Genomic DNA, 15,770 nt, shown 5'->3' with positions numbered 1-15,770 from the left:
ATATTTTAGGAACAATTTGATCATTTTACATAAAAATTAATATTAGTCAAGTACCAAGAAACTACAATAGAATTTCAAAATCTATTGATCTTTGATTAATATAAATACGCTCTTGTGGTCCTTGATTAATATTTTTCCAATAATATTTGAAGATTTGGTTTGACCTTGTAGAAATGAGTGAATAAAAAATAATATCAAAGAATTGGTCGATGCCACAGGGGATTCAGAGATAGGCAAAAGGATTCTCCCATTCTCTTATCTCCTTTTATCCTCCATTTCTTCAATCTTAATCGTTCAATAAATCTACACCTAAGTTTGCACTAACTAAATTAAACGTTTCCATTTTGGTATCCATCATATAAAAAAAGGGTTAAATTATAAATCTACCTTTAAAGTTTTTTCGAAGGTGCAATTGGTGTCATAAAGTATTTAAAGGTATAATTTTGCCCTAACATTTTTAAAAATAGTATAAAATTGGCCTCGAGCTAACGGTTTGATCATATTGATCGTTTATTTTAACATTTTCACCATTAAAATACCATATGGCATATTTTAAAAATTTAAAAAAATCCATGTGTCAAAGCCCTTTTCCCCTTCCCCTTTCCTCTAGTATATCCATTATCCCCAGATAGCTCGCCATGCATTACAACCTTCTACTCTATCATGATTCACAACAAGAACATGGTGATCTGAATCAATTTCACTCCACCACTCCAGGCATATCTCTAAATAGCTTGGCACCTCCACTTTCACCATCTTCCTCCACCTCTTCCCACCTCCATACCCACCTCATTCCCTTCTCATACTTCTATCACAACAACACATACACCATTTAATATCAAAACGTCATCAACTTTGCCACTTGTTATGATTAGAGATACATGTAAAGATTTGAAAAAAAGGAGCCCAACCAATAACAACAAAGATCTCGAATTCATGACAAGAACACTAAATAAAGAAAGGGAATCTGAACAGTAAATCAAAATCAAAACCCAAATCAAAAAATAAAATGAAACTACTCAACTTGATTGTAACAGATTATTATTTGAACTTTTAAATTTGAATACTAAATCAAAATCAAAACTACCCCAGTCAAGAAATCATCATTGTGTCTATCTTGCCCCTGTTTCCTTCAGATTGAAGCTGCTTTAACAAGCTTTGGTGGCTTCCAAACACCACACGACATGATTTTGTTGAAAATCTCAAATTACTAGAGGAAGAGCTTTGTCCATAACAGTTTCAGATAGGTAAGAGTTCACAAGTGAGTTTTTTAAAAAGGACAAGAAGCTTTTGCTCATGCATGAAGGATGATCCAAGAGCAAAACCTAAATCACAGTATATTGCACAGAAGAACCCAGATATCAGTGCATCACAACACTAGGCAAAACCCAAAGAGAAACCCAGATCCTTTTTGAATGAATGGTGATGAATTTGCTAGGGCTGTATCACACAGCATCACGAGATAGCAGGAGAGGAGATCTGTAAGTATTCATGTGCAGTTGCCTATAGGTGATGCAATGAGCTTCTCAAGCTTCAAAGGTTGATTGGGATGCCTGCAATTCAAGGGAAGAGGAAGAGAATATCCAAAAAGGTAGAGTGGGAAAGAGGGATAGCAAGGTAGTAAGTCGACGTGCGTGGTGGAAGGTGGGATGAGGAAGAGGAAGAGTTGATGTGGCAATTGGCAAGTGACATGGCTTCTAGAGATTTAAGTTTGACAGTCAAAAGGTTAATGTTAATGGTCAAAGTAACAGTAGGGAAAATTTGTACCGTTTTAAAAACATTAGGGTAAAATTGTGCCTTTAAATACTTTAAAATATCAATTGTGCCTTTGAAAAACCTTCAAGGGTAGATTTATACTTTAATCCTATAAAAAAGCCAAAGTTTTTTTTTTCTTTCTTCCAAAGAGTGAGATGGTGATATTTTGGAGAAAAATTCTTTAGCATCATATTATGCCTTGCTCAATATAATAGTGAGGTTGTAAGAAGTCGACATTCTCATAAGAACATATTTTTTATCAAAGAGTTGTTTTGATTTTTGGCTTGTAATTTGGTACAACTTCATTTTCCTCCCACATATTAGTTATCCATCCATGTCTTTCATTTTTGTGTTTTTTAAGATATTGGGAAAACCTTCCCTAAGAAGTAGATCATATCTCTTTCTTTCTCTATCTTCTAATCCATTTGGCTTCATTTCCATATTAGTATCATTTTTTTTGCTTTTGATGCTCTCTCCCTTTGATTTTTTTTTCTGTTTCATTACTTTAGTATTTATAAATGTTTTATTAATTTTTTAGCTGCTTACTCCCTGTTTCAATTGATTTATTTCTCAACTGATCTCATTTTAGCTATAGTAATAGAGACAAATTTGATTCCAATGCTTGGTCTTGAATTTGAAGATCTAGAAGAGGCATGGAAATATTACATTGGATATGGTAAAAGAATTAGATTTAGTTTAGAAAACAAAACTTTAATAAGAGCAAGAAAGATGATTCTATAATATATTACAAATATATTTGCTGCAAGGAAGGAGTTACAAAACTAGATAAAAGAGATTCTAAAACTAAAAAATCTCAAAAAGAAACAAAAACGGGGTGTGAAATGAGAATGATAGTTAAAAAGGATGAAAGATATAAAATTAGTGAACTTTTTTTAGACCATAATCATCCTTTGGACCTTTCAAAAACTATTCATATGTTAGCATCATAAAGGAGATTACCAAAAGTGTAAGGCTATGCTTTAGAGGTTGCTGAAGATACTTGGATTAAGGAAAAAGCCTCTTTTAATTTAATGAGTAAATATGCAAGAGGGAGGGTTAATGTGGGGTATACTGAAGAGGATGTAAATAGTTATCGAAGATCAAGAAGGCAAAGAGATATGGTCTATGGTGAAACTGGGTGTCTACTTCGTTATTTCCCGCAATAATTAATAGAAAATCCTTTATTTTTCATGCTTATCAAATGGATTTAGAAGAACAAATAACTAATTCGTTGTAAGTTGATGCACATATATTGATAGATTATGCTTCTTTTTGAGATGTCATTTCATTTGATATAACATACTTTACAAATCGAGACAATAAACCGCTTTCCATTTTCTCAAGTTTTAACCATTACAGAGAAGTATGATACTTGGTACTGTTTTACTATATGATGAGACCATTGTGTCTTTTAAATGGCTTTATGAAACTTTTTTGCATGCAAATAAGCAAAAAATGCCATTTACTATGTTTACTGATGAAGATGCTGCAATAGCATGAGTCATAGAAGAGAAAATACCAAACGTAAAGCATGGCTTGTGTACGTTCCATATCAATAAAAATGGGATGAAATATCTTGAAAACTTAATGAAAGATGACTCTCATATTTTGAGTGATTTTAATTGGTGCATGTATCATTACAATGAAGAAGTAGCATTTAAGGAGTCATATAAAGCGTTATTATCAAAATACAATATAGTTGATAATTTATGGTTGATGTTTATTTATAAGTTAAAAAAAAGGCGGTGTGTTATATGAAGAACTCAATGACTCTTAACATGAGAAGCACACAACTTAGTAAAAGTATCAATTCATTTATAAAAAGATGCACAAATTCTAAATTAAATATCAATCAATTTTTCAAAGTCTTTGAACAGATTGTTGTGGATAAGCAGTATAATGAATTGAAGAGTGATTTTGACTCACGTAAGAAGTTGCCAAGGTTGATTTTGAAGAATTCACCCATGCTTCAACAACTTTCTTAAGTTTACACTCCACTAATTTTTGACTTGTTCCAAAATGAGTATGACTTACGTGATGCTACGTTATAAAAGAGAGGAAAGAAAGACAAAAATGAAGACGATGATGTTATAGTAAGAAAGTGTCTAAACTTCTTATTAAACACCCATCAAATAGTGTTAATAGTGCAGGGGATGTTGATGATGATGATGGTAAGAATGATAGTGAACGCATCAGATTCAAGAAGAGAGAATGTGAAAAAATTATTCCAAGTTAGGTTGATAACAACATAAGTCAAAAAAGAAAAAAATTTAAAACTTCAAAAAAATATACTAATAAGCTTTCGCAATGTTCAAAGGTATAAATATTTTACTTTGAATTTTTAATAGCATAATTTTTTATAACATTTTATTGATACTGTTGTAGGACATCAAAAATACATTGGAAGTAGCTAGATCATCAACTATGGTGCAATATGGCTCCCATGTCAAATATGTTAATGCAAGTATAATATGACCCCCTGTGTCAAATGTGCTAATGCAAGTGCAATATGGCCCCCTGTATCAAATATGCCAGCACCATTGCTATATGGCCCCTTTTGTTAAACATTTGAAGCAATAGAATTTACTCAAACATTTAAAAAAGGTAAATTATATCGCTATATAAAAATATATTGAAACTTCTATTACAATAGAATTTCATTATATTGTTTGAATATAAACTGTTACAATGTTAATGTTAATGTTAGTGTCAATGTTACAAATACAAATCCAAATATGCACACAAATCCTAAGCTATGAAATCTTCATTTCAGTACTATTTTAGTCATCTTTCTCTAAGCTCAAGCAACAAGATACCTTTTTTTTTGTCAAGCTAGCTACCAATATATGCTTGTGGGTTGGTGCTTCTTTTTATTCTTCTTTTTTGTCATGCTTGCTTATTGTTTTGGTGGTTGCTATTTTCTTGTAATGCTGCCATGTATACTTGTAAGTTTGCTTCTTCCCATTTTGCAAAGCCTAGACACAATCTATAATCTGCATAATTTGCAATATATAAAATAGAGTATTTTATCAAGTTGCAACATGCAATGCCATAAGCTACTGTGATTGACAGTAGCATGTTCCAATTTACAAATTGAGAGGGTTGATTTAGAACTACTACTTCAAAAGAACAAAGCAAAAATGAAGAATGTGAATGACAAATATTACAAGTGGTTGTGTTATATTCAAAGAAGAGTAAAATTTTAAAGCTGTTAAATAAGGATACATCATATGGAAAACAAATGGAATAAAATATTTGCCTTAAGTATATAGATGAAAATGGTCTAAATTTGTAGATGTAATCTCTGTTTTGATTCACCTGATAGAACAAAAGCATTCATATTTAAACTTCAAGTAATAATGTGCTGATGCTATCCATATAGTCCTTTTGTTCAAAACATTTGAATAGGAATATATTAGTATTTTACATAGCTTTCCTATAAGCAAAGTTTAATTAGAGATTAAAAGCAAAAGACGTAACTTCATTCAGCATTTTTAAATTGCATATAATGCCATCACAATGCTGTTTTGATTATGCAATCCTTTTTCCCTCTAAAGACTTATTATTTTTTTCTTAAAATAAAGACAACTTCATCATGTTAATGATATCATGATATGAAATATCTCTCTTATCTAATCACAATCAGTAAGCAAATCCAAGGTAATCAAGGGTCTAACCTCAATAAAGATTACCAAGTTTGTAATTTGTAAAAATGGAGTTTCAAGTTTTTCATAGCTTAAAATAAATCAAAATCACTTGTTAAACTTTTAATTGGAGTAAAATAATATTTCAGAAGCGCAAGATACCTCAAAGGAGTAAAATGATTCAGAAATAATTGAAAAATGTCAAAGATTAAAAAACAGAGCAATGTGCCGCGACATGTGCACTGTAGTGGCTTCTTCTCTATGTCAAGCACTGCGGCGCCGACTTGTTGCACGTTATTAAATAGCATCTTTGGTGTCACTTGACAATAAATTCGAGCAATTTTTGACGTACCCCATTTCTCCGTCTAATGTCTGAATGAGATGATCTAGGTGTCTATAAAAAACTCTTTTCACAAGCTAGATAACGGCGTGGGTTTTACTTTCAAATTAAGTCACATAAAGAAGTTGGACACCTGAATATATTTTCAATCATTTTCACAATTTTCACAACATAAGGATATCTAAAACCCCACGTATGTGCAAAATGCCATTCCTAACATTCAAAAAATACTTAATGGATCTAAGACTAGCTGTATAACACACCATATGCAGCTAATTCCAATCATAATAAATTTTTACTCCTCAACCCCTATATATCAAAAATAAAAGGAGGGGGTTTTAGCATTGTATAATCCAATCAACATCCACAGTTACAATCAAATCAATACCTCTACATTTGTACTAGTATTTTGGCTTTATTAAACATTTAAACAACTTACAAATGATAATTGGGGGCTAAAATACATTCTAAGAAAATCACAAACATCAAAAGTGCAAATGTATGTAAAATATAATCTAATTGACAATAAATTAATCATTACACAATATAAATAAATTAAGAAGGCATTACAGTAGGAATACTCAAATTTCAAAGCCTCGAAGCCTTTTCCCTTTTCATACCAAAGCTAGAGTTTGTAAAATATTGAAATAGAAGCGTAAGTTTAGCCACTCAATAATCAAGGTATACCTACCCTCTACAATTGTAGATCAATTGACTTTAATACATAAAGTGAGTTAATTACTCAAAAACATTTAATTACATGTGATACAAGTTATAATTCCATAATTCATTTTACTTTCACATATCTCATCTTAAATCACAGAGTACATTAACACAAAACACACAGACATATGACAATGACCCAATTTATTAGTTCCCTGCTCATTGTCACAATTGTGACAACTACATGATAATGGCACATTCACTATAATGACTTGTCACAAACTTAACCACCATGCGACACATTGGATAGACACTTATGCATGATCGATTCCACCTTATACCCTCTTTATATCTTTCAACTGAACTCGTGATCCAAGAGTAAGTTCTGTAATCTTTAGCCGGATTACAAATTACAATTGGTGAGCTTAGATAGCCCTGTCACGTGGATGAAGCCCTGCTTGATATTATACCTTGCTCTTGAGTTTCTGGAGTATCAATAAATAAGTGGAGATAGATGGGTTTTAATCCCTTGACAAATAATAAGACAGTCTTTTGACAAAGAGTAGGATAAGACTATGCCTTTGTGCACCCGTAGGCAGCTGTATATACCATATGGATTTTATCTACTCTTCTCCCCAGGCAAACTTCTGCCAACCGATCATGCAATTTACAATGTTTGCTCATTTTAGAATTTCATTATTTCAATATCAACACATTAGGCTTACGATAATACGTTACCCAAATGAGCATCAATATTATCATCACAATATTCTCCCTTTTGAATTTTAAATCATCAATGTCTTCTTTCGAACATAATCATCACATCATATATAATGACATATTCATATACATATACATATACATATACATACATATATATATATATATATTCATAGTTTTGAAAATCATTTTGAATTTAACTTTTCATTTCAAGTCAAAACACAATTATGCATATTCACAATTTATTCAATCATCAAGGTTTAGGACATGCTTTCACATTCACAATTCAACCATCCACGTAAACATGCACATTTTTAATTCAATTAACAAACAACTATCAAAAATAGAGTTTTTTTGATTACGTCAAACTTTTGAGAGGTAAATGATTTACCTCTCAATATAGGCTGCCAAGCTTGCTTTCCCAAGCCAAAATAGTACCCGAACGATTAATCTATAATTAATCAAATTCAAATTCATCAATGTTATCAAATATACACTTCCAACTCTTAATTTCTACTGCTAAAACACTCAATACCCTTATTTCTTACATTTAACCCTACCTATTAGATTTATTAACTCTCTTTAGCTCCTAATAACTTTATTAAACCCTCAAACTATCATTAATGGTTCCCAACAAACTTCAACTTCTGCATTTATTTCAATTTTCGGGCATTAATGTCCTCCCAACTATCCAAACTTGTAAACTCATAAATATTAAATTTAGATGCCTCAAACAACTCCAATTAATTCTATTTAAATCAATAAGGTTGAATCTAAAACTCAAATGATTTTAAAATTACTTTTTTCATTCAAACTTTAACTCAAATCTTAAAAAAAAAAAAAAAGGAAGAGAAAGGAGGTTCACTAAATAATGCATCATTGCAGCAATCAGTTTCCTTGGGTTCAGGTTCTCCGTAGCCATCCATGACCCCACAATCTCACATGCTCGAGGGCAATAAGGTCTGGGCAAAACTTATACTGCATAATAAACCCAATATTTTCTACATATGATTTTTTAAACAATAATTATTGACTCCAATCTATAATAGACGTAGCAACCACTTAAGCTCAGGAGGTAAGATATAATAGACAAATAAACTTTCATAAACAAAATCATAAGAACTTGAACAGTACCTGAAGGTCTACAGGCATAGCAAGTTTCTGAAGCACTTCCAATGCTTTTTTCACTTCTCCTTGCTGAATTGAAGTACTTTGATGCCTCCTCAGTCAACCAGTACAATAGCCGATTCAAACAAACATGCCAAAGAAAACGAACAAATGAACGTGTATCTAGGCTTAAACACTCACTTCTGAGCTTATCTAGCCAGCGACCAATACTGTCGAAAAAGGCCCATCACCCAATATTCTACGCTGCGTAGCCTTTTCAACCCAAAATTCTCTATCCCATGGCAGCACATCAGTGCAGTGATCGGAGTTTGCTCCTTGCTCCGGCAATTAAGCATGCCAACAGTGAGTCGGCAATGAAGGAGGAGAGCGATGCCAAGAGGGAGAGGATTGAGCTGGCGTGTGAGGTGTGATAAGGATACAACGATCAGGATCGCAAATATAAATGGACGATGGAGATTTCAATAATAATCAAAGCGACATAGTTATAAAGAAGCAGAGGAAAATAAAGGGAAGTGAGGCATTGGAGAAACCCCGAGGTCGACGAGGCATGTGGGACCCATGTGGGAACTGAGTTGCTGCCATGTGCCAAAGAGCTCATTTGTCAGACCCACCACGTAGGACCCACCCCGTACTGCTTGCTAGTGGCCTTCTCCTACATTTATACTGCTTTTACTTCCTCCACTCATAAGAAAAGGTTTCGTCCATTATTTATTCCCTTCCTCGCGCATCCCATTCTCTCCTTGACAGCTTAACGCACACATACTCTCTCTACCATTCCTCTCCTTACTTATCGGAGTTAGGTGGCACGCATGTCGAAACAGACTTACAGAGTCTGCTGCTGCCACCGGGGGTTCAGGCTTCGTGGCTCCGAGGCACCGCCGGAGATCAAGTCGCTTTTTGATCACTACTCTGAGAATGGCTTTATGACTGCTGCTCACCTCCAGAGGTTCTTGATTGAGGTCCAGAAAGAAGAGAAGGCCACAGAAGATGAAGCCCAGGCCATCATCGACGGCCTCAAGCATATGATTAGCTTTCATCGGAGGGTTCTCGCTCTTGACGGTTTCTTCAAGTATCTCTTCAGTGATCAAAACCAACCTCTCTCACCTTCTCTTGGGGTAACTTTTTGGCTTTTTTTTTTTTTAATCCCTTCTTCTGTCCCCATTTTGTCATGTCTAATTTAATATTTGTGTCGCCGACAGCATCAGGCAGCTCTGATTTAGCATCGTTTACCTTCCATGTGGCACTTCTAATGGATTTTTCATCATTGATTGTCCTCTGCTTCCATGTTCTAACTATTTCAGTACTCGCACGTGGTTTATTGTGCTATAGCTCGTTCTTTCACTTTTTCATTGTTGATGATGATGTTAATGCCCAGCTTTATGATAATTCCCGTTGAGTTTTTTTTTTTTTAAAGTGCATTGTGGCTGAACCCATAGGCAAAACGATGATTAATTGAGGCTGCGTTTTAACTTTCTAAGAAACGACGACAGAACAGGATGATAATTAATTGTCTCAAGTATGGGTAAATGCATCAAACTTTAATCTGAAAACAAATGCTTTTTTTTTTTTTTTCAAGTGCTGAGTACTGAGGTTGCGTTGATGGAAATAAGAATCCAACCATTTACTTTATAATTAACTTCACAGACACTACACCGGATATAACCATATCTACGGATATGCATTTCTCTTAACAACGTAGTCAATTGCAGTTACTATTTGTCAATTGAGGAAACTACTCTTGTGGCACCTTTCCTCTAGCAATCTACCGTTAGAAGGGTTTTATCTAAACCTTCACAAGTTATTGTCAAACTTCCATATATTTTTCATTTTAGTCCTCTGACAATTGTGTTTCGTCTAATTCTTTCTTGTCTTTTAGGTACACCATGATATGACTGCACCGTTGTCTCATTATTTCATATTCACCGGACACAATTCCTACCTCACTGGAAATCAACTCAGTAGTGATTGCAGTGATGTTCCCCATTGTACGTGCCCTGCAAAGAGGTGTAAGAGTGATAGAGCTGGACATTTGGCCCAATGATACAAAGGATGGTGTGCATGTTCTTCATGGAAGGTATGAAGCTTTTTTCTGATTTTTTCCTTTATTTCTTTCTTCTAGAGGTAGAACTCATAAAAGCCAAGGCAACAGACGTTAAAATCATCTTAATTGTCTTTTTCTGCTTTTTTTTTTTTTTTTTTTGCTGTCATGAGGTGTAAGCATATATTGCTTTTAGAAAAATAACAAAACCTTGCAAGGCAGGATACCCCGTCAGAATGGATGAAGCCTTCCCTTCTCTTCACTTTAAAACTTATGTTGGCCTAAATCAGTTTGTAAAGAGGGGGATAACAACTTATTATAATACTTTATCTATATTTTTTTCGTAGGACGCTGACTGCTCCTGTAGAGCTTATCAAATGTCTGAGGTCCATTAAGGAGCATGCCTTTTCTGTGTCTGAATATCCAGTTGTAATAACTCTAGAAGACCATCTTACTCCAGATCTGCAGGCTAAAGTGGCTAAGGTTAGATATTTTGTGTTTGTGTTGGATTTAAAATGCATGTGTTCTTGTAGTTGACCATTCCTGCTCCAACTTTTTAGATGGTCACTCAAACATTTGGAGACATTCTATTTTTGCCTGGCACGGAATGCTTGAAGGAATTTCCTTCTCCAGAATCACTTAAAAGGAGGATTATTATATCAACCAAACCGCCTAAGGAGTACCTTGAGGCTAAAGAAGTAAAGGAAAGTGGGGACGAGACACTGAAGGCAAAGACCTCAGGTGATGAAGAAGCTTGGGGGAAGGAAGTCCCAGGCTTGAAAGCTGGCGCTTTAGCTGATAACAAGGTCTGAGACTCTGAGGCCATGCTGCATATAAAATATAGATTGCCACTAAGCTTAGTTTTGTGTGGGAGTTATAATGAATGACTTTCTTGTTTACCATTTTCTGCAGAACCATGTGGATGAAGAAGAGGTTATTGAAGAGGAGGATCTTGATGAAGCAGATAAGTCACATCAAAATGGAGCTCCCGAATATAGGCGTTTGATTGCCATACATGCTGGAAAACCCAAAGGTGGAATAGATGAACTTCTGAAAGTGGATCCTGATAAAGTGCGACGTCTAAGCTTAAGTGAGCAAGAGCTTGAGAAAATGTCTGTAACTCATGGCAAAGAAATTGTCAGGTATTGATAAATGTTTCCAAACGGTTCATCGTAAAAGAACTCAGTATTTTAGCAGTATGACTTGAGCTAGCGTCCTATAACTTTTGAGCTTCTTCTAAATTTGTATTCCCTCTGTCCCAAATTATAAGGCACTTTTGAAGGAGTTTCTCTATCTCAAAATATAAGAAACTTTGGATAGATTAAGGTTTCATTTAATGCACCAATTTCAATATTATCTTTTCTCTTTCTATAATAAATTTCTGCCCCTTTTCTTTTTAATATATTAAATGATGAGTTTTTTTGAAAGTTTATATTTTTATTTTAGAAAGATAAGATTGTTAAGTATATTTAATGAGGTTTATTGGTATGTGAGATTTTATATAGAAGTGTCTTATAATTTGAAATGAAAGGAATACTTCTTTTCTTTGTGCCAATGTACAAGTGGCCAAGTTTGACTTTTATTTGGGTCTTATCACCGTCTTTTTGTTTGAAGTGTCTATTCCCCAAGTGAAATTTATAGGCTCCACACTGGCACTTGGCACTCTGCATTGTGGTCTGACTTCGTATTTCCTGCAAGAAGTGATGAGTGTTTAGGCTATATACTCGGTAACGAAGTGGTTACATGACAAACAATTTGGGTGTGCAATAATATAATTCAGGTGGCATATCTAGTGGTTATTTCAATCTTGGAGACTTTTTGCATTTATTGTTAGATGACATATATAAATGTATAAGTAGAGAAATGACGAAGTATCGATTTCTTGATTATTGGTGTACTGCAGGTTTACTCAGCGGAATATCCTGAGGGTCTATCCAAAAGGTACACGCATTGACTCATCAAATTATAACCCACTAATTGGGTGGATGCATGGAGCTCAAATGGTTGCATTTAATATGCAGGTTTTAGCTCTTACGTCCTTTCTTTTTTCTGATTTAATTTCTTACTGTTGAAGGATGTCTTGGGTTTCATTAATTACGCCACCATGAATGAGTGGTGATTAGTGAAGGGATTTATAACGTTAGAAACACCAACAGGAGACGCTAAACGAGTGAGTTCAATCACCAAAACACTTGGAGACAGTCCTTCTGTTGCTAAGCTATGATGTTATACTTCGATGTTTGAAGTTGGTGTATTCAATGTTAGAAGTTAGTGTATTCTAAGGTCTGCGTCATTTCAGTAGATGAGGAAGCAAGTCTGCATTCACGCTACTTGCAGCTATACTGTTGTATAAGAAAGGTGGGAAAGGGAGAGAAAGAAGGGAAACAGAGGGACATAGAGAAGAGGGAGAGAGGGGAGAGAAAACAGAAGTCAGTTTCTCGTAACTTATAAGCCCTTGATTACAAACTAACCCAACCCATCTATTTATAGTTATTTAATACCCTTAACCCTTATTAACTACCTAACTTCCGAATTAATTCATATTCCCCTATTTATTACATAGCATGTACACTATAGGAAAATACTCTATATCCAATAAAGACTACGAATTATTGACCATGATATGTTTAAGATCATGAAAGATATTCACTAGTCAGTTTTTTAATGCGTGAATCATGTTATTGACCAAGATATGTTTACGATCATGAAAGAGTTTACAGTTTACTTGTCAGTTTTTAATGCGGGCTCTTTCATGATAGGGTTATGGGAGATCACTTTGGGTGATGCAAGGAATGTTTAAAGCCAATGGTGGATGTGGTTATGTTAAAAAACCAGATTTCCTACTGAAGACTTTCCCGAATAATGAGTTCTTTGATCCTAAAGCTACGTTACCTGTTAAGACTACATTGAAGGTGAGAGCTTGGCCTGGAGACATTATAGAGTTTAGTTCAGGTGAAGTTTCCGAGGTTCTGATCCTAGTTGTGTTTGATACTTCTCTAACTCTTGCTTAGGTGACCGTATACATGGGAGAAGGATGGCATAATGATTTCCATCAAACCCACTTCGATCAATTCTCACCTCCGGACTTCTACACAAGAGTGAGTTAATATGATTTTTTTCCTTTATTTTTTAGGGATGAAAAGAGAGGATGATATGATTTGTTGCATCATAATATTTCACATGGCTGAATCCCATATTCTACATTTAACTGTTACTTCATTTGGCACTTGATTCTTCTGTACTTGGCTCCCTCATGTGACCACGTTCATCCTAGCAATAGATGCTGCATATGATGAACTACCTCGGCTGGATCTTATCTATCTCTCCTTTGCCATAAAACCCGATTATAGTCACAAATGAACCAATTCTCAAGTCGATCCCCTTTAAAGTTTGGTTTTTATTACTGTGCATGTCAGTCTAGTCTAGCCTCTATATTAGCAACTTGCTAATAAATTTAATGACAAGGCACGTTCTCTAATGGATGTAGGATGTGCCATGTGCCAAGCCAATAGATTACAGAAGGACTAACCGAACTCTAATGGAACTAAATTGGGAATTTGACAGAGGACTAAAACAGAGTTCTAGTCCTTTCTTTCATCTTCACCACACTCATGCCATGACTTCATTTTGATGAATCTCGATGCAGGTGGGAATAGCAGGAGTACCAGGTGATAGTGTGATGAAGAGGACAAAAGCAATAGAGGACAATTGGTTTCCTACATGGAACGAGACATTCGAATTGCCTCTCACCGTTCCAGAACTGGCAGTGCTTCGAATAGAAGTTCATGAGTACGATATGTCAGAAAAAGATGACTTTGGTGGCCAAACATGCCTACCTGTTCCCGAGCTAAGAAGTGGAATTCGAGCAGTTCCACTACATAGCCGCAAGGGTGAGAAGTACAACTCCGTGAAGCTCCTTATGCGCTTTGAGTTTCTGTGATTTTATCGTGTACAGTAGTAGACAAGTGCTTGTAGTAACTGTATAAATATCTTGAGATGTGCTTACTGGTGTAATAATTAATCTATAAAACTTATGTGTATTTTCTTATTACCTGTATTCGTTGTTTTAATCTTTCAGTTTGTGACCTGTTAGGCCTATTATGGTCATTGTCATGAAAAAAAAAAAAAATCATTGCTTAAACTAAAGTAGTTGTGGATATTTATAACACTTGAATATCAGTGAAGAAAAAATTTGCACAAGAAAAATTGTAATTTGTTGTTTCATCTAATCATTGCTAAAAAAAATAGTAATTGTTTAAACTAAAGTAATCATTAATATTTATTTTTTTATTGTAAATTGAGGGCATTTTAGTTATTTTACAAAAAATTATTAATATCCTAGAGGTTTCTAGAGACTTGAGAAGAATCATAATATTTTATAAGATCTCATTGTTATTTGAATATTTCAAGTGCATTCCCCCTTATACTTTCTTTCAAAGAATGCTGGGCATTCTGTGGTAGTAAGTGGGGCATTTGTTTCCTTAAATTATTTTTTAAAGAAGTAAAAATTCCCTTCAGTGAATGAATCACTAACTAGAATCGGTAATTCAGGCCAAACCGAACGGGTTAATCCGAACCTGTCTAAAAAAATTTAGGACTAGGTCTAGAAAAAAAAAACATACCTTTTTTTATGTTTAGACCTATTTGGGTCAGCTCGAATAGGCCTAGAAAAAATTCGAGCCAAGCCTGATCAGGTTTGGGCTTGGCCATAATACTTGAATAAAATTTTTTATTTTTAAAAAATATATAAAATATAATAAATATAATTAATTATTTAAGTTTTAGGTTATTTTATACTAAAATACCATATATTTGAGTCCTATACATTGTTTAAATATAAAAAAATATATTTTATATTTTTTATAAAATAAAATAATTAAGTAAAGAAATTAATTAAAAATAATTTTAAAAATAAAATTCAGGTATTTGGGTGGCCCGAAGTTAGAAGAAATTTTAGCTAGGCTTGGCTATTCAAGTTTTTCAGGGAGTCGGGCTAGTTCGAGATCGGGCCAGGCCAAAATAGGCCAGGCTCTCCTGAATTCCCAGCTTTATTCCTAACGGAAGGGGGTTTTTGCTCATTTGAAAAATAGTTTAGAAAGAAAAATGCCCCACTTATTAATACAGAATGCTCAACGCTCCTCAAAAGAAAATACATGGGCAAAAATGTATTTTAATCCAAAAATAAAATTGGACCGTAGAATTTAAAAACTAATATTTTCTTATACTCTAACATTTTAAATTGATTTTTCCCAAATTATAAAATTTCACAACCCACTTTATCCATTAAATACATACCATTATAGAAAAGAATCTACTGTAGTAATAAAGAATACACCTTACTTTTCAAAATATTACCATAATAAATAAAGATTTATTGAGAAAGAAAAGGCTTTAAGTAATATTTTAAAACTCTATCATAGAATAAAGGGGTTAGAATGGTAATTGATAATTAAAATTATTTTTATGAAGTTTATTATGATAG

The 15,770-nt window shown here is 33.9% G+C and overlaps 1 protein-coding gene across 1 annotated transcript; it reads left to right on the top strand.

The window, feature by feature from the left end:
* Positions 1 to 8,949: 8,949 nt before the first annotated feature.
* On the top strand, positions 8,950 to 14,339 carry LOC129302494 (phosphoinositide phospholipase C 2-like). The gene is given in 10 exon segments (XM_054941433.1): positions 8,950 to 9,365; positions 10,127 to 10,228; positions 10,230 to 10,324; positions 10,636 to 10,771; positions 10,849 to 11,094; positions 11,201 to 11,430; positions 12,192 to 12,309; positions 13,048 to 13,200; positions 13,300 to 13,386; positions 13,935 to 14,339. Coding segments are annotated over 10 exon segments (1,767 nt in total). The 5' UTR covers positions 8,950 to 9,059; the 3' UTR covers positions 14,229 to 14,339.
* Positions 14,340 to 15,770: the final 1,431 nt, after the last annotated feature.

This window comes from Prosopis cineraria, unplaced genomic scaffold, assembly GCF_029017545.1.
Source record: "Prosopis cineraria cultivar Desert tree isolate PC_DT_omini unplaced genomic scaffold, ASM2901754v1 PC2, whole genome shotgun sequence".
NCBI lineage: Eukaryota > Viridiplantae > Streptophyta > Magnoliopsida > Fabales > Fabaceae > Prosopis > Prosopis cineraria.
Note: the sequence above shows the minus strand (reverse complement) of the source record. Positions and strands in the feature narration are given on the sequence as shown.